Below are 21,795 nucleotides of genomic sequence, written 5' to 3'. Positions count from 1 at the left end.
TATGTCCTGTCCGGGGTCCTTGATCATCTCAGATCTCTACCCTCATCATCTTCAATTCCACCATACCTCCATCCTATTCCAAAGAAATTGCGTGTCCAGCTGCACAGGGAAAATAAAGGTTGTCACCAGCTAAGAACTCTCAGCTTCCTGCTTCCCATCTACAAACTTAACTGCATCCCCATTCATCCCTGCTTCCTCCTCTACCATTCCTCCTGTGCCTCTGCCATTCACCATCAGTTCTCTCCTGTCCTGGATGCCATCTCCCTTCACCTTCTCAGGACTGTCTTCATTCCTTTGTCTCCTTTCTCACCTCTTTGCCGGGTCCTCCTCTCACATCTGTGAATGTATTTGGATCTCTTTCACCTTAAAAATAAAAGCCCTCTCTTTAGCTTATGTTCACCTCTCTTCTCTTTCAAGTTTCTGGGAAAAGTCATCGCCTGTCCCAGTGTCTTTCTGTTTGCCATCTGTTTCTCAGCCTCTCTATCCTGGCTTCCAAAGCCACTCTCACCTGGCAGTGACCTTCTGATTCTAAATCCAGCAGACTCAACCTCTGCCCTCCCTTTAAAGGAGCAGCTTGTCAGCAAGCATCCAGTGAGCATTTACTGTGTAGTGGGCACAGTGCTGGGTTCTAGGGATAGCCCCTGATTCTTAAAACTCATGACCAAAAACCTGGGAAGCATCCTGATTCCACCATTGCCATTGCCTTCCATATTCAACTCTTTAGTCTCCAAATCTTTCTCCCTTCTAAATCTGTCTGGTTTGGATTATTTCAGTAGCTTTCTGTCTGTTTCCCTGCCTCCAGTCAGGTCTCTCTCCAATCCATTCTCTGCGTCTGTATTCTAAAGAATCCTCCTAAAGTGACCAGGTGTTTCATTCCCCTGCTTTAGATCCCCATTTCCTAGATGCAGTGGTTCTCAAAGTTCCTTCTCATACCAGCAGCACCAATATCACCTGGCAACTTGTCAGATGTGCATTTTTCAGTGGGGGCCTCACCTTAGAGCTTCTGAATGAGAAACTCTGGTTGGGCCCAGCATTCTCTTTTAATAAGCCCTCTGGATGATTTGCACAGGCTCAAGCTCAAGAACCAATGGCCTGCAGGATAAAACTTCAGTTCCACAGCACAGAGCTCCATGATCTGGCCCCTTCCAAGCCTTCCTTTCTCCTTGCCACTCTTTTTTTTTTTGAAATGGAGTTTGCTCTGTCACCCAGGCGGGAGTGCAGTGGCACGATCTCACCTCGCTGAAACCTCCGCCACCCCCTCAAGGTTCAAGTGATTCTCCTGCCTCCGCCTCCCAAGTGGCTGAGATTACAGGTGCCCGCCACTACGCCTGGCTAATTTTTGTATTTTTAGTAGCGATGGGGTTTCGCCATGTTGGCCAGGCTGCTCTCAAACTCCTGACCTCAGGTGATCTGCCTGCCTCAGCCTCCCAAAGTGCTGGGATTACAGGTGTGAGCCACTGCGCCCGGCCCTTGCCACTTTTTAGCACCCGCCTTGTACTCTCCACTCTGGCTATATGGACCTATGGATCCTATTTCACGCCTCTATGTTCTACCTGTTTCCCTGCCCATGGATGTATGAGATGCTCCTCTTCTTATAAGCCTCAGGAGGGCAGCAGCTGTCTTGTTGATCGCTTTAAGCCCATCACCTCCAGCAGTGTTTGAGGCATAGTTGGTATACATAAGTGAATAAGCCGATGTGGAAACTGAGGCCTAGAGTGCAGCAGTACCTTCGAGGAGAGTCGGGATTCTAACTCCAAACTCCTGCCTTTCAGTCAGGCTCTTTCCTCTCAACTAGGCTGCCTCCTTGCATTGCCCTGGAAGGTCTTTCTTTTAGGTTCAGACCCTTGCATCCTTTTGCTCTCTTCTTGCCTCTCCAGGGCATCTCTTTCTTCTTAGCCATGTTTGATCTTCTTTATGCAGTTCCAAGATCATTCTCCTTGATAAAGAAATGAGGACTGAACAGTCCCTGGCGCTCTGCCTTTCAGTTGCCTGTTGGCATCACACGGACCGCCCCAAGCCGGCTCTTCTTTTTGTTCATCGCTTTTTTCCAAATATAGCTTTCAAAAAGTTTTCTGACCCTCTCCTCATAGCACACATCAAAATAAATTCCAAACGGACTAAAAAGTGAAATATAAAAATACAACCAAAGGGAATTTTAAAGTAAGGATAGGAATCAAATCCCTGGAGGGAAAGAACTTTCAAGACACAAGTGCTAGAAGAAATCAAATTTGATAACATATTAGAATTTCAAGTTAACACAAAAAGACTGCCGTACAACTTTGAAAAACATATTTAGAACATATGGCAGGCAAAGGGTTATTATGAGAGTTAACAAGGAAGCCATTAGAATCCCAGCAGACAATGGACAGGAAACTGAACAGATCACACAGAAAGAAAGATAACTAGTAAACAACAGAAATATGTTTAACCTTCCTAGTAGTCAGAAATTCATGTAAAGGAAACAGGCTGCCATTTATCACCTACCATGTTTTCAAATAATGTGTTAAATTATCCTACATGATGCTGCCAAGAGTGCAGTGACAGTTGTGTCAGAGGCTACTGGTCGGAGTACAAATAGGGACCAGTTTTTTGGAAAGGAAATGGAACTTGGTACCGAGAGCCATCACCCAGAGGAAGGAAAAGTCTGTGCACAAAGATTTTTATTGTAGTGTTACTTTATATTTTGTAGTGTTATTTATAATAGCCAAACCCAAATATTACCTAAGGGGTTTTTTTATGTGAGTTATGGTCTCACTACATGATGGAATATAAAGCAGTAGCACAGCGGTCCTGCCGAGGGTGTGGGCACCTGGACCAGCCAGCACAGCTGCTATCCCCAAACCTTCAGTGCAGGCAGGATTGGCAGGTAAAGCACTGGCCTCAGTGTTAGGAACTGAAAACAAATCTCTTCTTCTGCCACAATTCACATCTTTGAGTTTCATTTTCCTTATCTATAAAATGGAAATCATGAAAGCTTCCCTGCATAGCTACCTGTTATTCTGCTATAAGAACTAGTAGGACAATGCACAGAACAACAGTGACACACTGTGCTCATCTGCAATGACAGTCACCTTCTGAGAAGTGAGAATGGGCACAAGAAATATTGCCTGCCCACTGGGCAGAATCCCAGACCACAGGATGAGGAGTGAGAGTGTCGGCGAGAGCAACAGGGCCTGGGCGCAAGGGTACAGATGCCACCTGATCAGGAGGGTCCTGCCACCTTGTTTCTTGGCCTTCAGGATACAGATGAACCTGCATGTTTTGGGCATAGAGAACAACATTGGCAAAGAGCATGGTGTATTTAGTGAATTTAAAATAATTCAGTATAACCGGGGCGTGGCATGGGCGTGGTACTGCCCTTTGACCTGAGAGTGGCATCTGCCCTGGGACCCACTGTGGTCCTCCTCTGGCCACAGCCTTTGCCGTGGAGTGAAGAGGAATATGCAGAGCCAAGAGGGATGTGCCCACCCCGGGTCCATCTGCCTTGAGAGACCACTGTCAGGTAATGGAGACCTCAGAATTTCTTGCCCTAAAAGTGACAAGTCCAAGTCCACTTCCGTCTTCTCGAGGGCAGAATATAACTCTCTGTGCATACCCTAAGCCCAAGGAGGGTATTTGCAGAGGCTGTGGGCAGAGCTTGGATGTGTGGAGTGAGGAGGAGTCTACACACATGCACTGACTTCTTTTTTTTTTTTGAGACAGGGTCTTACTCTGTTGCCCAGGCTGGAGTGTAGTGGCATGATCTCGGCTCATTGCAGCCTTGACCTCCCTGGGTTCTGGTAATCCTGCCACCTCAGTCTCCCTAGTAGCTGGGGCTATAGGTATGCACCACCACACCTGACTAATATTTCTATTTTTTTTTTTTTTTGTAGAGATGGGGTTTTGCACAAGACTTCTTATGGTATGGTATGGGACCAGGAGTGGGAGGTGGGCCAGACCACCATGGTCCAGCACAACACATCTCCAGGGTCAGGATTTCAAATTTAAACCTGTCCTTCTAGGACATTTTTCAAGGAAGCATGTATATATATATATATATATATTTTTTTTTTTTTTTTTTTTTTTTTTTTTTTAAACAAGGTCTGGCTATGTCACCCAGGCTGGAGTGCAGTGGTGCGATCTTGGCTCACTGCAGCCTCCGCCTTCTGGGCCCCTGCCATCCTCCCACCTCAGCCTCCCAAGTAGCTGGGGACTACAGGTGCACGCCACCATGACTGGCTAATTTTTGCATTTTTTTGTAGAGACGGGGTTTCACCATATTGCCCAGGCTGGTCTCAAACTCGTCAGTTCAAGTGATCCGCCCACCTCAGCCTTGCACAGTGCTAGAATATATTTAACAGCTTGATAGCTTGCCTCATAACTTTCAGATATTTCGAATTAAGTTTTAGACATGTGATGTGTGTGTAATACATCCATTTGTAATTTTGTCCTTGGCCCAACAATGGTAGGGGTGGACCTACATGGATGTGGTGGCAATGGCTGGAGATGAGGCTAGGTGAGCAGGGGACAGATGGTGAAGGGTCTTAAAAGCCAAAGTCTCATCAAGGAGCTTGGACCTTATCCTGAGGACCAATAATAGCAGAAGCTAACAAGAGCTGACTTTGTGCCAAACATATTATATGCATGACTTTAAACTGTCATAACACAAAAACACTATAAAGGAGAGCTAGTATTACTGCCCTTATTTTATAGGAGAGGATAATGAGACTTTGAAGGGTAAAGAACTTGCTTAGGGCTACAGAGTTACAGTAGTTGGGGGTGTGAGGGTTCACAATCAGACCTGCACTCTTAATTGTCAACACAAGCTGTTGCAGTGGGCAGTGGAAAGCCACTGAAGATTTTAAGCCTGAGAGTGTCGAGATCAGATTTGTGCAGAGATGTGAATAAACCGAAGAGAAAGCAAGAGGGGTTTAGAGAGAGCTGATGGCTGTTAGAGTCACCCCAGGAGAGTTGGTGGCACATCCTAAGGCAGTAGCAGCAGGGAGCATAGGCATGGACACATCTGCCTACTCTTGCTGTGAAAGCCTGCCATGGTTAATCTCTATTCCCAGACCTGTGAGCACACCAGGAAACATTCTCTCAGGAGCCTGGCGGGAAAAGTGCTTTCTTCCCAGATGTTTTCCCCATTGCTCCTGGATGTTCTGACAAGAGCAGAACAGGTTGCATCAGCAGGAGTCTGGCAGCTCCACACAGAGGAGCTGGGTCCAGACTTGACTGAGGCAGGGACATTCCTGAAGGAGGAGGGATTCGACAAGGAATGCAGCCCACAGCTGGCCTTGAGGAGAAGCTGGACCATGCCGGGCCAGCAGCACTGGCTGGCTTTATAGGCCTCTGTTGTGTCCTGTGGACTGGGGAAATGAGATATGAGAAGCCTTGGGCCAGATGTGGACACTTGCAGGCACAGGCCTTGTGGAATAGGACTGTGTGCTGGCAGCAGGACTGGCAGTGTCTCCAGCAGCAGGCAGACCTCCCCACGGTGAGCCAGGGGGAAAGGCTGGCTCTCCCATTCAAATGCATGCACGTGTGCAGGTGTGGATGTGTGGATGTGTTCTGGCCTCTCTGGTGGCTGACGTTGCTGACCACACCCTCCGCTTCACTCTCCTGGCCTCTGTGACACTCACTATAATCATAATAAGTAAGATTTATTGAGCTTGCTATATACCAGACCCCGTGCCAGATGCTGTAAAATGTACAGCATCTCTAATCCTTACAGGTATCTGGGAAGTAGGTCTTGTCAGCCCTATTGTATGCACAAGGAACTTGAGGCTTAAAGAGAGGACACAGTGTGCCCTGGGTCACAGAGATGTGGAGCTGGGATTGAGCCTCTGTGTTTCACGCTGCCAGAGCCTCTGCAGTGGTGCACAGATGGTCTGTGTATGTGCCTGTATACGTTTTTCTGAGAAGAGGAGTTACAGCTTTTTTTTTTGGGAAACAGGCTGAGAGTTTTGTTGGTACTTGATGTTTTTGTGGTTGGGGAAACACGGAAATGCCCAAAGCATATCTTGGTCTTACTGTTTCTCCTTTCCCTGAAATCTCTGAGGAAACTACACCAGGCCAGTGGCAGATGAGAAAGAATAAAAGGAGCGCTGGACTGTCGCTGGGTTGGGCTCCCAGTTCTCCAGTGCAGGGCTCCCTGGGATTGTGACCTAAAACAGGGCTCCTTCCCCAGGGTCCCAACATGACTCTCAGCCGCTGCTGGCTGAGTAAGAACCTAGGGCAGTAAGACCTCAACGCAGTGAGCCACGAAGGGCAGAGGCAGAGGTGGCCTGCTCCAAGGAGGAGGCCCTGCCCAGCTCACCCACTGCCATGCAGAGGCAGCAGGTCAGGAAGGGCTGCCTTTGTGGGAGAGAATTTTCACCTCACACCAGTAATCGTGACACACTCAGTATCCTCAAATCTAAGCAGTCACATCAGGCATTTCTCCTCCCAGGAAAGAGTAAAGATGAGAAGAGAGGAGGCAGCTTTCCCCTCCCCATCAGATCGCCAAGGGGGTTGAGTTAATAAGCGAATTTCCTACCATTTGAGATGGTGATTAAATCCGGGACTTTTAGCGTATGGAACAGACCAAGAGGGATTGTTTCAGAGAGGGCATCTCATGTGCAGAAAAAGGTTGTGAAGTCAAACGCAGCTCAGATTCTCGCCAGCTGTGCGTGTACCCTGACAAGTCCCCTCACCATTCTGGGCCTCAGTCCTCTCTGAAAAATGGGACATGGGCACCAGAGAGACTCCTAAGAGCTCCCTTAGTGCTCTTAGAGGAGACAGGGGAGGTCTCCTTTATCTTTGACCCCTAACCCCTCAGACTTCCAGAGGCGGGAACTGCAGCGATGATACAAATGGTGTGGTGGAAAGAATGCCGTTTTGGAGTCAGGACACTTGGGTTTGAATCCACCCACAGCCACTTGCGGGCTGCTTGACCTTGAACGTGTCGTGTCGTTTCATCTTGGGACCTGTACCTGGGAAGTGGGTGAAAGTGAAAGAGATGATAAAGTAACACTCGTGAAACCGGCCTGGAGCCTCCTCACACATGCCCCCAGCTGTGCCTAATCCTGGTTCTCCCTGCTCCTCCCGAGCAGCCCCTGTGCTTTCTCCCTCCTCTTTAGGTGTGCAGGGCAAGCACAGGCAGGAACCCTAGGTGGGAAGGAAGCTGTTGGGGCCTGCTGGGCCTGGAGAAGGGACAGGGGCTCTGCTGTGCTTGGCACAGGCTGGCACCTGCTGTTTCTGTCAGTCCACATCTGGCCCACCCAAGAGGGGCTTCCCCTCAGCTATGCCTAAGGTTTTGGCCATTTCTCCACCCTTCCCTTCTCTACTGTCTCCCACCATCCCTCCCTTTACCTCCCTTACGCACACCCCACTTCTGGAGACAGGAGCAGGGAAAACTGGGGTTGGTTTGCTCAGCCTGACTGGGGCTGAAACAGAAGTTTGCCACAAGGTTCCATTTTTTGAACTGACCTTTGGAAGACAGACAGTTTGCCAGAGAAAGAGATGTTGCCACAGAGGCAGGAGCCATGAGGAGGGAGTGGCTGGAACAGAGACAATCCACCAGAGGAGCAGCAGCAGAAGATGCTGAAGAGCTGCTGGTCACTGGGGGCCCTGGGTGGAGGTCAGGTCTCCTTTAGTAACCGTCACTGATGCCTCTTTGCTGCCTGTGCTGGGCCACGCCCTGGGCTACAGAGGTGAATCAGATGTGAGTCCCTGCCCTATGGGGCTAGTGTGCACTCAGCCTGGATTGGCTCATTTAATTCTTACAATAGCTTTTGAGCTAAATACTCATGATGTCCCTGGTTTATCCGTAAGGAAATGGTACATTCCTTGCCCAGGATGTGCACATGGTGAGTGAGCAGATCTGAAGTTAAATCCTAGGACCAAGGATCTGAACTCCATATTTTACCACCTCTTGAAGGTTAGATGTCAGTTCTGCCTTGGGGTGGAGGGAGTGAGGAAGGACATGAAGGAGAAGCAGCTGCTGAGTCTTAGAAAATGGATGGGTCATGTGGATAGAGGTGGGAAGGAGGTTAGAAACAAGGAGCAGCATCAGCAAAAGTGTGGGGCATGAATTAGCAAGTGGGGACTTCAGATGGACCGAGACTGAAACGAGAGACAGATGGGTTACTGGCTAAAAGGCTCAGCTCTTCTTTAGGCAGTAGTGATGTGATCTGATTTGTACATGGAAAATCATTCTGGCAGAGAGAAAGTGGTTTGAGAGGCCAGGCGCAGTGGCTCATGCCTGTAATCCCAGCACTTTGGGAGGCCAAGGTGGGCGGGACACCTGAGGTCAGGAGTTGGAGACCAGCCTGGCCAACATGGTGAAACCCCATCTCTACTAAAAATACAAAAATTAGCTGGGCATGGTGGCATGCACCTGTAATCCCAGCTACTCAGGAGGCTGAGGCAGGAAAATTGCTTGAACCCAGGAGATGGAGGTTGCAGTGAGCTGAGATCATGCCACTCAACTCCACCCTGGAGTGGTTTGGGAGGCAGAGGCAGCCCATCCTAGGCACTCATTAATGCTTGCTGAATACGTGAATAGAATTTTACAATTATGTATTGTGTACCATTTATGTTTCAGTTTTATGTTTCAGTTACTCTACTGGGCTTTGGGGTGTTCAGCAGTCAAAAAGACAGACACTGTAAATGGCCAGTCATTAGGATAGTCCAGATGAAAGATGACAAGACCTGCCCTGAAAGTGGTGGCAGTAGGTTTGGGATCAAGGGATGGATCTGTAAGGTTCTAAGCAGCTAGACTCTAAAGAACTTGATGACCAGCAGCACAAGATAAGATGGACTGAAAGGTGTAGGAGAATCTCAAGTCAGTTCCCAGGTTGCTGGTTTGGAAGACTGGATGGACAGTAGAGGATAGGGAACAAGGAGAAGGAAGAGGTCTGGGGAAACTGGAAACAATTTAGATATCCAACAACAGTGTTGGTTACATACATTATGGTACATCCATAAGACAAAATTCCTTTTTTTTGAGACAGGGCCTTTCTCTTTCGCCCAGGCTAGAGTGCAGTGGCTCGATCACGGCTCGCTGCAGCCTAGAATTCCTGAACTCGAGTGATTCTTCCACCTCAGCCTCCCGAGTGGCTGGGACCACAGCCGCATGCCCAGCTAATTATTCTATTTCTCGTAAAGACACTGTCTCACTATATTGCCCAGGCTGGTATTGAATTCCTGGGCTCAAGTAATCCTCTCACCTCAGCCTGCCAAATGCTGGGATTACAGGCATGAGCCAGCCACCGCACCTGGCCCAAAATTCTTAGAAGATATCATTTTGATAACTCTAACATTCTTCTACATAAATGTATCATTTAATGAAACCTCTGTTGTAAGCTTTTGGATTTTTTTCTGTTTTTTTACTTTGTAAGTAATACTGTAATAAAGAGCTTTTTACAAAGATCTTCATTTTGATTATGTTTAGAAGGAAAATTTTGAGGTCATAAGATATAAACAGCTTTGAGGCCTTTGACACATAGATTGTTTTTTAGAAAGGCTGTGCCAAATTTACTCCTATAGCCGTCCAGGAGAATTTTCTCTCAGCAGACTACCACTAGCACCAAGATACAGATACACAAATATATACATACACAGATTTTAGTGGTTAAAAAAATAATAACTTGTTAGTTTAATGTGCATTTCTTTGTCATTAGTGAGTTATTAACCTTTTGTTTATGTGCTTTACCCATTTTTATGGGGCCTCATTGATTCTTCATGAGTTTTTAAAATATGCATTTCTTACTATTTGTGACAAAATTTTTACCACTTTTTTGTTTCCCTCTCTGTACTGTCTAAGGATTTTTTTTTTTTTTAAACAGAGTCTCACTCTGTCATTCACGCTGGAGTACAGTGGTGCCATCTCGGCCCACTGCAACCTCTGTCCCCAGGTTCAAGCGATCCTCCCACCTCAGCCTCCCCAAGTAGCTGGGACTACAGATGTACACCACCACACCTGGCTAATTTTTGTATTTTTTGGTAGAAACGGGGTTTCACCATGTTGGCCAGGCTGGTCTTGAACTCCTGACCTCAAGTGATCTGCCCCTCGGCCCCCAAAAGTGCTGGAATTACAGGCTTGAGCCACCGCACCCAGCCTTATTTTGCGTATATTTTTGATGTGCCACAGCACTTAAAAATGTTTATGAAGTCAAAACATGTCAGTCAAAACATGTTTTTCTTTATTTCTTCCATTGCATTAATGTATATAGATAATTCAGTGATAAAATAGACATCAAATTTTTTTCTTTCTCTCTTTTTTTTTTTTTTTTTAGACAGGGTCTCACTCTGTCACCCAGGCTGGAGTGTGCAGTGGCGTGATGATGATGACTCACTGCAGCTGCCACCTCCAGGGCTCCGGCAGTCCTCCCACCTCAGCCTCCGATGGTGTGAGACTACAGGCACACGCCACCATGCTCTGCTCATTTTTGTATTTTCTATAGAGACAGGGTTTCTCTATGTTGCCCAAGCTGTTCTTGAACTCCTGGGCTCAAGCAATCCGCCTGCCTCAGCCTCCGAAAGGGCTAGGATTACAGGCATGAGCCACCACGCCCAGCCTAGATTTCCCTTTTTTTGTTTTTTAAACATTTGCTTATTTTGGATATGGTGTGAGGAGAGAAAGTAAATGGATCTTCTTCCTAAATGGAGAATTTTCCAATCTCATTTGCTCCCATAACCTATACCTGTGTTGAACTGCTTCTAGGCGACCGTGTTTCACTGATCTTGGTTTTGAATCATATATATATGTCGTTGTAATAAGTGCAAACCCATAATATACTGTAATACCTAATTTTTAATTTGAGGGTGTTATGTTTACCTGATAAATCTTTTGGATGGGTTTTTAGAATCCATTTGATAAATCTCAAAACATCCTACTGAGATTTTTTTCTTAGAATTCTGTTAAACCTGTACATTAATCTGGGAGGAGCTGGCATTGGAGCACTCCCATCCAGGAATATGATTTTGTCTTTCCTATTTTTTAAGTCATCTCTTTTTTTTTTTTTTTTTTTTTGAGACGGAGTCTCGCTCTGTCGCCCAGACTGGAGTGCAGTGGCGCAATCTTGGCTCACTGCAAGCTCCGCCTCCCGGGTTCACGCCATTCTCCTGCTTCAGCCTCCCCGAGTAGCTGGGACTACAGGCGCCCGCCACCACGCCAGGCTAATTTTTTTTGTATTTTTTAGTAGAGACGGGGTTTCACCGTGATCTCGATCTCCTGACCTCGTGATCCGCCCACCTCGGCCTCCCAAAGTGCTGGGATTACAAGCGTGAGCCACCGCGCCCGGCCTAGGTCATCTCTTTATATCAGTAAAAGATTATAGTTTTCCTCCTAAAGTTCTCACATATTTCTTACGTTTATTGCTCAATAGTTGACTTTTTTGTTAGGATTGCAAATAAGATCTTTTTGTTATATCTGATGACTGTTTCCTATTGCTGCAGTAAATTATTTTATCCATTTTAAGTTTAGTTGATTCTTTTAGGTTTTCTTTCGTTCTTTCTTTCGTTTTTTTTTTTTTTTTTTTTTTTTGAGACGGAGTCTCACTCTGTCGCCCAGGCTGGAGTGCAGTGGTGCAATGTCAACTCACTGCAACCTCTGCCTCCCGGGTTCAAGCAATTCTTCTGCCTCAGCCTCCCAAGTAGCTGAGATTACAGGCAACTGACACCACGCCTGGCTGATTTTTTGTATTTTTAGTAGAGATGGAGTTTTGCCATGTTGGCCAGGCTGGTCTTGAACTCCTGACCTCAGGTGATCCACCCGCCTTGGCCTCCCAAAGTGCTGGGATTACATGCATGAGCCACTGCATGCCCAGCTGATTCTTTTGGGTTTTCTATGCAAATAACAGTTCAGTTGGAGCCCGTGGTTTGGCAGTGCCTCCAGTCTGCAGGGTTGGTTTGTGACTTCTCCAGCAGTGCTCAGGAGCTCAGTTGTAAAGGCAGAAGAAGAGGATGTATGGGTTGATCCCAAGTTCAGGATTTCCCTAGACTAGGGTAATAGAAGGACAAGGGGCAGAGTACTGGAGGAGCTCACAAGAGAGTAGCTGACGTAATATACTTCAGGATCTAGACAAGGAGGGGTGGACGAACTGAACAGTAAGGGCTGGGGAGCTAAAGGCCTCTGTGTCCTGGAAAGGGAGGAAGAGAGAGACTTGGAAGGAGGGGAAGCTGTGCCCCAGAATGGACACTGGGATGTCAGATTTCAGAGGTGATGCCTTTCTAGTACAGTGCAGAGATCCTCAGGTAAGAACGATCCCGTTTTATGGTTAAAGAAACAGGCTTGGAGAGCTTGTTGCCCAGTCACCCAACTCTAGTCAACAGCAGTGTTGGTCTGCTGTATTCTACTTGCTCACGCTCTGTCTCCATTTTTCAGGTCCACTCTAGAACAGTCGATGGAGACAGCCAGGAGAGACAGCAGCAAGGGAAGTGGGAGCACAGGAGGGCAGACAGGAGACACGGCAGGCTCCTCCCAGCCCCTCAGCTGCTGCAGATAGGGAGGCAGGGCAGCTGCACTGCTGGGTCTTCTCATTGGCCCAGGAGCCCCCTCAGGCCACAGTAGCACACCCACAGCATCCCACATCCTGTGTCTGCCCGACGACTCCCTTCGTGTCCTCCTCTGTTACACACTGGAGCCCCACCACACGCTCTCTTCACCATCATTCCCCTTGTCCCTGTCACACACCCCATTTCCCCAAACACAGATGGGCTTCCTACACCACAGGCCCTGGGTTCCCCATTAAACGCCTCATGCTCCCGCCTCACTGTCCCTACTTGGGGTCCCTGCCACTCCCCTAGGCTCATCCCTAGCTGTGTGCCTCGTTCAGGCCCGCTTTTGCTGTGTCCACAGAGTGCATCGGATGGCTTCTGGAAATCCGTGGCCACTCGAGTGCCCAAGGAGCCCCCTGAGATTCGAATCCTCAACCCATATTTCATCCAGGAGGCCGCCTTCACCCTCATTGGCCTGCCCTTCAACAATGGCCTCATGGGCCGGGGGGTGAGAAATCTGGGCCCCGGGAGAGGGAGGAGGAAAGCTGGGTCAGAAGTGCCTTGGAAGGAAGGGTGGGTGGTGGGTGGGGTAGTGCTTCTGCAAAATAGCTTTCTGGAGAAGAGGGCTCAGTCCTTGGGCATGGAGGCTAGCTCTAGGGAGCTTGGCTGAAGTCTCAGCTGTCCCAGCCCTCCAGCTGAACTCTGCACGCCTTCTCTCCCTCCCGCCCCCGTCTTCCAGAACATCCCTACCCTTGGCAGTGTGGCAGTGACCATGGCACTACACGGCTGTGACGAAGTGGCAGTCGCAGGATTTGGCTATGACATGAGCACACCCAACGCACCCCTGCACTACTATGAGACCGTTCGCATGGCAGCCATCAAAGAGGTTCGGGGCTGGGTGTGGGGGCAATCCCTGGGTGGGCATGAGGGGGAGGTGCATAAATGAGTAGTAAAGGGAGGAGCCAGTGGCTGGTCTGGCTGCCCAGAACTCCCCAGGAGGTCCTGACACCAGGCATCCTACGTGCCCTCTCCACAGCCTGAAGGCCTGAACCCAAGGCCTTCTCCTTGAACTTTCCTTCCAAGGGACTCCCCCTGCCCTGGTCCTGCACCTCCCTCCCCCTCACTGCATTCCCCAGCCAGGAACACTAGTCTAGCACCAGCTCAGCCATCCTCTCTACTGTAGTTCCTGCCTTCCCCCAGAGGACGCCATTTTCCCTCAAAAAAACCCACAACTAAACACTGCCTCTGGGTCTCAGGACTTCTCCATATCTCTTCCACCCTTCCCCACAGCCAAGCACTGCAGCTCTTCATACCCAGAATTGTTTCCCAAGCATCTGTATGTAGGGTACATTACAGGTCTCCAGCCTGTCAGCCAGCCTCTTCTGGCATTTCTCCCTCCCTAGCCAAGACCCCGTGTGGAAAATCTGAACCCCTCTTGCCACACTTCCACTTTGACCACCAGCCTTCCATGATCCCAGCCTGAAACCTGGAAATCTTGGGCCAGTGCTTCAACAGCTTCTCTGCTGCTACATCTGGGTGATGGGAGGTTGTTGGAGGGAACCTCCCATCTGTGCAGATTCCTGCTTCTGTAAGTCTGGGGGCTCTGGTCTCAGCCCTCATTCCTGCTTATCAGTCTTCTTACCTATCCTTCTCCATCATCCCCCTCCACTATTCCAGAGCCTTCCATGCCCCCAAAAGCTCCTCCCTCTTCCAGTGAAGAAACTGAAGCCACAGAGGGGACTCTGGTCTGTCGGGCCCTGCACTGTACTCCCACTTGGCCCTTCACCCCTTGCAGCCTGGCTCCCCTCACACCTGACCCAGCTCCCACCAAGGTCACCACCTCAAGGTGGCCAATTCCAGTGGACACAACATCGTCTTTCCTGATCTCTCAGAAACACTTTTTGTTCTTTGAACACTCCTTCTTTGAACTTCTGAGTCAGTAATTTCCAACGTTCCTCCTATTTCACTCACCATTCTCTCACATTCTCTTTCTCAGCATCATCGATTCTGATCTACGCCTTAAAATTCATCATGGCTGGGCACAGTGGCTCATGCCTATAATCCCAGCACTTTGGGAGGCCAAGGCAGGGGTATTGCTTGAGCCCAGGAGTTTGAGAGCAGCCTGGGCAACATGGTGAAACTCCATCTCTACTAAAAATAGGAAAAACTGGCTGGGCGCGGTGGCTCACACCGGTAATCCCAGCACTTTGGGAGGCTAAGGTGGGCGGATACCGGAGGTCAGGAGTTCAAGACCAGCCTGACCAATATGGGGAAACCCTGTCTCTACTAAAAATACAAAAATTAGCCAGGCGTGGTGGTGGGCACCTGTGATCCCATCAACTCAGGAGGCTGAGGCAGAAGAATCACTTGAACCCAGGAGGCAGAGGTTTCAGTGAGCCGAGATCACACCACTGCACTCCAGCCTGGGCAACAAAATGAGACTCCATCTCAAAAATGAAAAATAGGAGGCAGGGCACGGTGGCTTACGCCTGTAATCCCGGCACTTTGGGAGGCCGAGGCGGGTGGATCACCTAAGGTCAGGAGTTTGAGACCAGCCTGGCCAATATGGTGAAGCCCCGTCTGTACTAAAAATACAAAAATTAGCCGGACGTGGTGGCAGACAACTGTAGTCCCAGCTACTCGGGAGACTGAGACAGGAGAATTGCTTGAACCTGGGAGGCGGAGGTTGCAGTGAGCTGAGATCATGCCACTGCACTCCAGCCTGGGTGACAGAGCAAGACTGTCTCAAAAAAGAAAAGAAAAAAAAAAAAAAAAAAAAGGCCAGGCACGGTGGCTCATGCCTGTAATCCCAGCACTTTGGGAGGCCGAGGTGGGCGGATCACAAGGTCAGAAGATCGAGACCATCCTGGCTAACACGGTGAAACCCTATCTCTACTAAAAATACAAAAAATTAGCTGGGCATGGTGGTGGGCGCCTGTAGTCCCAGCTGAGGCAGGAGAATGGCGTGAACCCGGGAGGTGGAGCTTGCAGTGAGCCGAGATCACACCACTGCACTCTAGCCTGGGCGACAAAGCAAGACTCCGTCTCAAAAAAAAAAAAGAAAAATAGGAAAATTTGTCTGGGAGCGCATGTAGTCCCTGCTACTTGGGAGACTGAGGTGGGAGGATCACTTGAGCCCAGGAAGTCAAGACTGTAGTGAGCCATGATTGTGCCACCGCACTCCAGCCTGGGTGACAGTAAGACCCTGTCTTAAAAAAAAAAAAAAAAAAAAAAAAAAAGGCACTAGCCAAGGCTTCATCTCAGACAGCCGTCTCTTCTCACTCTGCGTGTTCTCTGGGAGATTTACATCCCCGTCCATGACTTCAGGTACCATCTATATTGTGTCAGGCTTTTTTTGAGGCCGGGCGCGGTGGCTCACGCCTGTAATCCCAGCACTTTGGGAGGCCAAGGCAGGCGGATCACAAGGTCAGGAGATCGAGGCTTTTTTGGTTCTTAGCCCCTTCAGACTGCTATAACAGAATATCACAGTCTGGGTGGCTTTTAAACAACAGAAATTCATTTCCCACAGTCCTGGAGGCTGGGAAGTGCAAGACCAAGGTGCGGGAAGATTCAGTATCTGGTCAGGACCCACCAGAGAGGTGGTTCATAGACAGCTGTCTTCTTGCTTTCCTCACATGATGGAAGAGGCAAGGCAGCTCTCCTGAGTCTCTCTCTTTTCTTTTTGAGATAGAGTTTCACTCTGTTGCCCAAGCTGGAGTGCAGTGGTGTGATCATAGCTCACTGCAGCCATAAACCCCTGGGCTCAAGTGATCCTCCCACCTCAGCCTCCCTAGTAGCAGACTGCAGGTGTGTGCCATCACACCTGGCTAATTTTTTTTATTTTTTGTAGAGATGAGATCTCGCTATGTTGCCCAAGCTGGTCTTGAACTCCTGGCCTCAAACGATCCTCCTGCCTTGGCCTCTCAAAGTGCTGGGATTACAGGCATGAGTCTGCACCTGGCCCTGAGTCTTATAAGAGCACTAATCCCATTCATGAGAGCTCTGCCCTCATGACCTGATCACCTCCCCAAAGGCCCCCACCTCCAAATTCCATTACATTGGGGGTTAGGTTTCAGTATATGAATTCGTGGGGAGGACATAAATATTCAGTCTACAGCAGGTTTAGTCCAACTACCTCAAGTGATTGGGAGTTATTTCAAGGATATATAAGGTACTTGGAAATCTCATAGGAAGCTAGAAACAGCCTTCCAGCTGGGCCTCCTGTTGTCTCGGATAGGGTTCAGGAGTGAGAAGCTCATTGTGGGTCTGGGACAGTTTTAGAACTGCCTCACCATCACCGTGGCCCCGAAAGTCTTCCATCCCTGCCACGCTTCATGTGCCTTCTTGCTGCTTTGTCCGCAGCCAGCACCCACTTCAGATTGCTTTCACAGCTTTTATCAGCCTCGTGGCTTCTACGTTTGCTTATATCTTTGGTCTTTTACAAACGCCTTTTATGAAAACTTTATGTAAAGTTGTATGCAGAGGGTGAGAGCCATAGACATGGGCAATGGCCAAATCGCAATGGGCTTTCTATGCCGCGGAAGGAGTTTGCACTTTATTTAGAAGGCAGTAGGGAGCCATGGGTGAGTCTGAGACCTTACATCAGCATGTAGTGGATCACTGTGGCTGCAGGATGAAGGAGAGGGGGCGAGGCAGGAACAGAACCTAGCTGGGAGTTGCTGCACTTTGGGCAAGAGATGGTGACTCCTGAATCAGATCTTTGGCTGAGACAATGAGGAGAGAGGTGATGAGAGAGGCGATGATCCAGATCTTTGGCTAAGGCGATTAGTCAGAGGCAAGAAGTCCAGGCTGGAAGTATAAGGCGATGAGACAGAGGCAAGAAATAGGATTTGAACTCAGTAGGACCTACGGATTGCCTTGGTGCAGGAATGAGGTAGGACACTGCCTTCCCTGCAGCCCTCTCTGCTGGAGTCTTTTCATTTGCTTCCACCTGCCATACCTCCATTACATGTAAAACCTCACTGGCTCTGAGGCTCCCAGCATCTGCTGCACTGCACTCCCTGCAGAGTGCTTAAGAGTGTAGCCTCTTGGCCGGGCGCAGTGGCTCATGCCTGTAATCTCAGCACTTTGGGAAGCTGAGGCGGGTGGATCACCTGGGGTCAGGAGTTCGAGACCAGCCCGGCTAACATGGCAAAACCCCGTCTCTGCTAAAAATACAAAAATTAGCCAGGCGTGGTGGTGCATGCCTGTAATCCCAGCTACTCCAGAGGCTGAAGCAGGAGAATTGCCTGAGCCCAGGAGGGCTCAAGTGGAGGTTGCAGTGAGCCAAGATAGCTCCACTGCACTGTAGCCTGGGTGACAGAACAAGACTGTGTCTCAAAAAAAAAAAAAAAGTGTAGCTTCTCAAATCATAAAAGATGACTTCGGGACCTTGGTTCAGGGGCTGACTCTAGACCTTCGTTTCCTTATCTAGGAAAGGGATAATAACAGCACCTACCTCCTAGGGTTTGGAAAGGACCAGCTGTGATCATGTGTAAAAAAGGCCTGGCACATAGTGAACACTCAGAAATCTTAGCCATTATCATTAATATTTTACCCCTACTTGCCACTGTTATTTGCCAATCCCCAGAAAAGGATTCACTGAGAATGTTGGTGCCTGGGTTTAGAATCCCTCTGTTACCTGGGGTGTCTCATATGGACGATTCAACACCTTGGCTTCCCCTCGCTGCACCTGCACTTGCCTTGATCAGCTCACTCTGCAGGCCCAGCAGGAGTGTGTGGGATGTGGAGACACATGGACCAAGGATTGGATGCCGGGGATATGGAAGGGATGTCAAGGGAATTCATAAAGGAGACAGAGGAATCAGGAAGGTGCCACATCGTGGAGGCCAAAGGAGCAGCATTCCAGGAAGAGCATCTACATTGTGGTGCTGGGAAACCCAGTAAGATGAGGGCTGAGAGGTGGCCGTTGGATGTAGCTGTTAGGAGTTAACTGCTGACTGTGGTGAGAACAGTTTCAAAGGAATAGTGGAGTGGAAGCCAGATTGCAGTAGTGAACAGTGAGTAGACGGCACCTACATCTGTGGTTAGAGACCACAGATGTTGCTCGTGGTAAGGGATCTTTCAGGACGCTTGGAAGAGAAGGGAGGAGAGAGACTGGGCAGTAGCTAGAGGATGACGTGGCTTCATACAGGAATCTGTCACACAGCAGAGAAGTCCAGGCTGGAAGTACAGATCTGTCAGTTGTGTGCACAGCCGCTTCTTCAGATATAAGGATGAGATTTCCCAGAGAGAGGACAGAAAGTGAGAAGCGCAGCTCATCCTGGCAGGACCCTTGAACGTGGATACTTAATGGTTGGGCGAGGAGCCAAAGGAAAAGAGCTTCTGGCCGGGCGCGGTCCCTCACGCCTGTAATCCCAGCACTTTGGGAGGCTGAGGGGGGTGGATCATCTGAGGTCGGGAGTTCGAGACCAGCCTGACCAACATGGAGAAACCCCGTCTCTACTGAAAATACAAAATTAGCCAGGTGTGGTGGCGCATGCCTGTAATCCCAGCTACTCGGGAGGCTGGGGCAGGAGAATTGCTTGAACTCGGAGGCAGAGGTTGCAGTGAGCTGAGATTGCACCGTTGCACTCCAGCCTTGGCAACAAGAGTGAAACTCTGTCTCAAAAAAAAAAAGAAAAGCTTCTGAGAGTGTGGACTGTGACATGGGATGGGCATCAATACTCAGAATCAAGGGCCCTGGTAAGGCTGGAGACCCCAGGATGACCAGAATCCTCCACCAGCCACAGCCAGTTCGGAGCTCAGGTGAACTCAGAAGTTGTCTGCATAGAATTAGGAAAAGAGCACCAGAGAGGTGGCATTGCCGGATCCAAGACAGCTACACCCCAGGGCTGACTTTCTTGTTTACTTTTTTATGATGGAAATTGTCAAGCATATTACGAGTACAGAGGATAATACCATGAACTCCCACATTCCTGCCCCCCACCTTCCACAGGCATCAACAGGCGGCCAACATTGTTCCATCTCTTCTTTGTCTCATGCTCCCACTCCACTGATTCAAACAAGTCTCAGATACCATGTATCCCTCCAACCATAAATACTTAATTCAGGCTGGGCGTGGTGGCTCACGCCTGTAATCTCATTACCTTGGGAGGCCAACGCAGGTGGATCACCTGAGGTCGGGAGTTCGAGACTAGCCTGCCCAACATGGCGAAATCCCATCTCTGCTAAAAATACAAATTATCCGGTGGTGGTGCATGCCTGTGATCCCAGCTACTCGGGAGGCTGAGGCAAGAGAATTGCTTGAACCCGGGAGGCAGAGGTTGCAGTGAGCCGAGATCGCACCACTGCACTCCAGCCTGGGTGACAAGAGTGAAACTCCATCTCAAAAACAAAAACCACACCAAAACAAAAAACTTCATTTTCTCTAAAAGATAAGGACTGTTTTTTAAATTATTACACCTAAAAACATGAACAGTAATTCCTTAATATCATCAAATGTCCAGTCCTCTGCTGACCTTTTAACCCTCAGTGACTCCTAGTGGGTGCTGTTGACCGTGACCCATCAAATTGATTACTGCTTCTCCAGAGGATGATGAGGATGAGGGATAAGTAAAGGGGCAAACGAGTTTCCACATCTGCTTCAATCCTGGCCCTGTCATTCCTCCAAGCCTCTGTTTTCCCTGTAAAACCTAATTTCATTCAACAAATATTGAGGCACCTACTCTGTGCCTAACAGTCCCTACCCTCAAAGAGAGACAGTGAGCCAGATGCTGACATCGTCAAAGAATGGGGATGAGTCGCCCAGGGATCTGCAATGAGGAGGGGCAAGTGCAGATGACAGAGTATAATGACAGGAACCTTGAAGGGGCTGGAGGGCTTTAGGGAGTCTGAGGGACAACGGGGTGTAAGGAAGACCCTTCCCGCCTTCAGAGGCTGTGGAGTGTGGAATGTGGGGGAAGAAACGGTCACCACTTGAGAGGGGGTATGGGGGCACTGTCCTTCAGAGCAGCTGGGTTTGTGGTTAGCACAAGAGGTTGAAGGGAATGCTCAGAGAAGAGGAATATTGGGAATTTGGCTGATGACTGCATGAGTTTCAGATGTAAAAGATTTGGAAGGTGGAGAAGGTTGACTGGATCAGAATAAGGGTTAGACAGAGCGAGCCATAAGTTCTTTTTAAAAAATTCATTTATTTATTATTTTTCAAAAGATGGGGTCTCGATATGTTGCCCAGGTGGACTAAGCTCAAGTGATCCTCCTGCCTCAGCCTCCCAAGTAGTTGGGACTACAGGCACAGGGCACTGCATCCAACTCACTTCTCAGCACCAGTAAATAGTGGCTGTTAACGGTTATTGGTCGGGCACGTTGGCTCACACCAGTAATCCCAACATTTTGGGAGGCTGAGGCTGGTGGATCACAAGGTCAGGAGATCGAGACCATCCTGGCTAACATGGTGAAACCCCATCTCTACTTCAAATACAAAAAATTAGCCAGGCGTGGTGGCAGGCACTTGTAGTCCCAGCTACTCAGATGACTGAGGCAGGAGAATCCCTTGAACCCGGGAGGCAGAGGTTGCAGTGAGCCAAGATCGTGCCACTGCACTCCAGCCTGGGCAACAGAGCAAGACTCCATCTGGAAAAAAAAAAAAAAGACAAAAACCATTTATGTTGGTCCGGGCACAGTGGCTCATGCCTGTAATCCCAGCACTTTGGGAGGCTGAGGCAGGTGGATCATCTGAGGTCAGGAGTTCAAAACCAGCCTGACCAACATGGTGAAACCCCCATCTCTACTAAAAATACAAAATTAGCTGGGCGTGGTGGTGCACACCTGTAGTCCCAGCTACTCAGGTGGCTGAGGCAGGAGAATCACTTGAACCTGGGAGGCAGAGGTTGCAGTGAGCTGAGATCACACCACTGCACACCAGCCTGGGCAACGAGAGCGAAACTCTGTCTCAAAAATAAATAAGTAAATAATAAACAGTTATGGTGAAGCTCAGTGCTGACAAACGCAACAGAGAGGTCACTTGGGGACAAACTCTGATAAGGCTGCTGTCATTCAGCCCTTCATTCATTAAATCAAGGCTTTTTCATCAAAGTTTTCTGGTGAGAGTCCTGGGGTTAGGAAAGGACCCTATCCTGGGTACAGCCTTCCCCAGAAGCCTCTTCTAGTAATTTTGAAATATATGACATTATTATTAACTACAGTCAAATGTGCTCACCATAAAAAATTGGTAAGTCGGTGAGGTTGGCTTGTTTTAATTATCCCACAATGTATACATCTATCAAAACATCACATTCTACCCCAAAAATATGTACAATTCTTTCAATTAAAAAATTATTACTATTATTATTATTTTTTGAGATGGAGTCT

The 21,795-nt window shown here is 48.7% G+C and overlaps 1 protein-coding gene across 1 annotated transcript in view; it reads left to right on the top strand.

The window, feature by feature from the left end:
- ST3GAL3 (ST3 beta-galactoside alpha-2,3-sialyltransferase 3) overlaps positions 1-21,795 on the top strand; it is a 224,154-nt gene that overhangs the window by 200,173 nt on the left and 2,186 nt on the right. The window contains 5 exon segments of the mRNA XM_063627687.1: positions 12,824-12,970; positions 13,202-13,348; positions 13,866-13,893; positions 13,896-13,928; positions 13,931-14,050. Coding sequence (XP_063483757.1) covers positions 12,824-12,970; positions 13,202-13,348; positions 13,866-13,893; positions 13,896-13,928; positions 13,931-14,050 — 475 coding nt within the window.

This window comes from Symphalangus syndactylus, chromosome 12 (genome assembly GCF_028878055.3).
Source record: "Symphalangus syndactylus isolate Jambi chromosome 12, NHGRI_mSymSyn1-v2.1_pri, whole genome shotgun sequence".
In the NCBI taxonomy this organism is placed as follows: domain Eukaryota; kingdom Metazoa; phylum Chordata; class Mammalia; order Primates; family Hylobatidae; genus Symphalangus; species Symphalangus syndactylus.
Note: the sequence above shows the minus strand (reverse complement) of the source record. Positions and strands in the feature narration are given on the sequence as shown.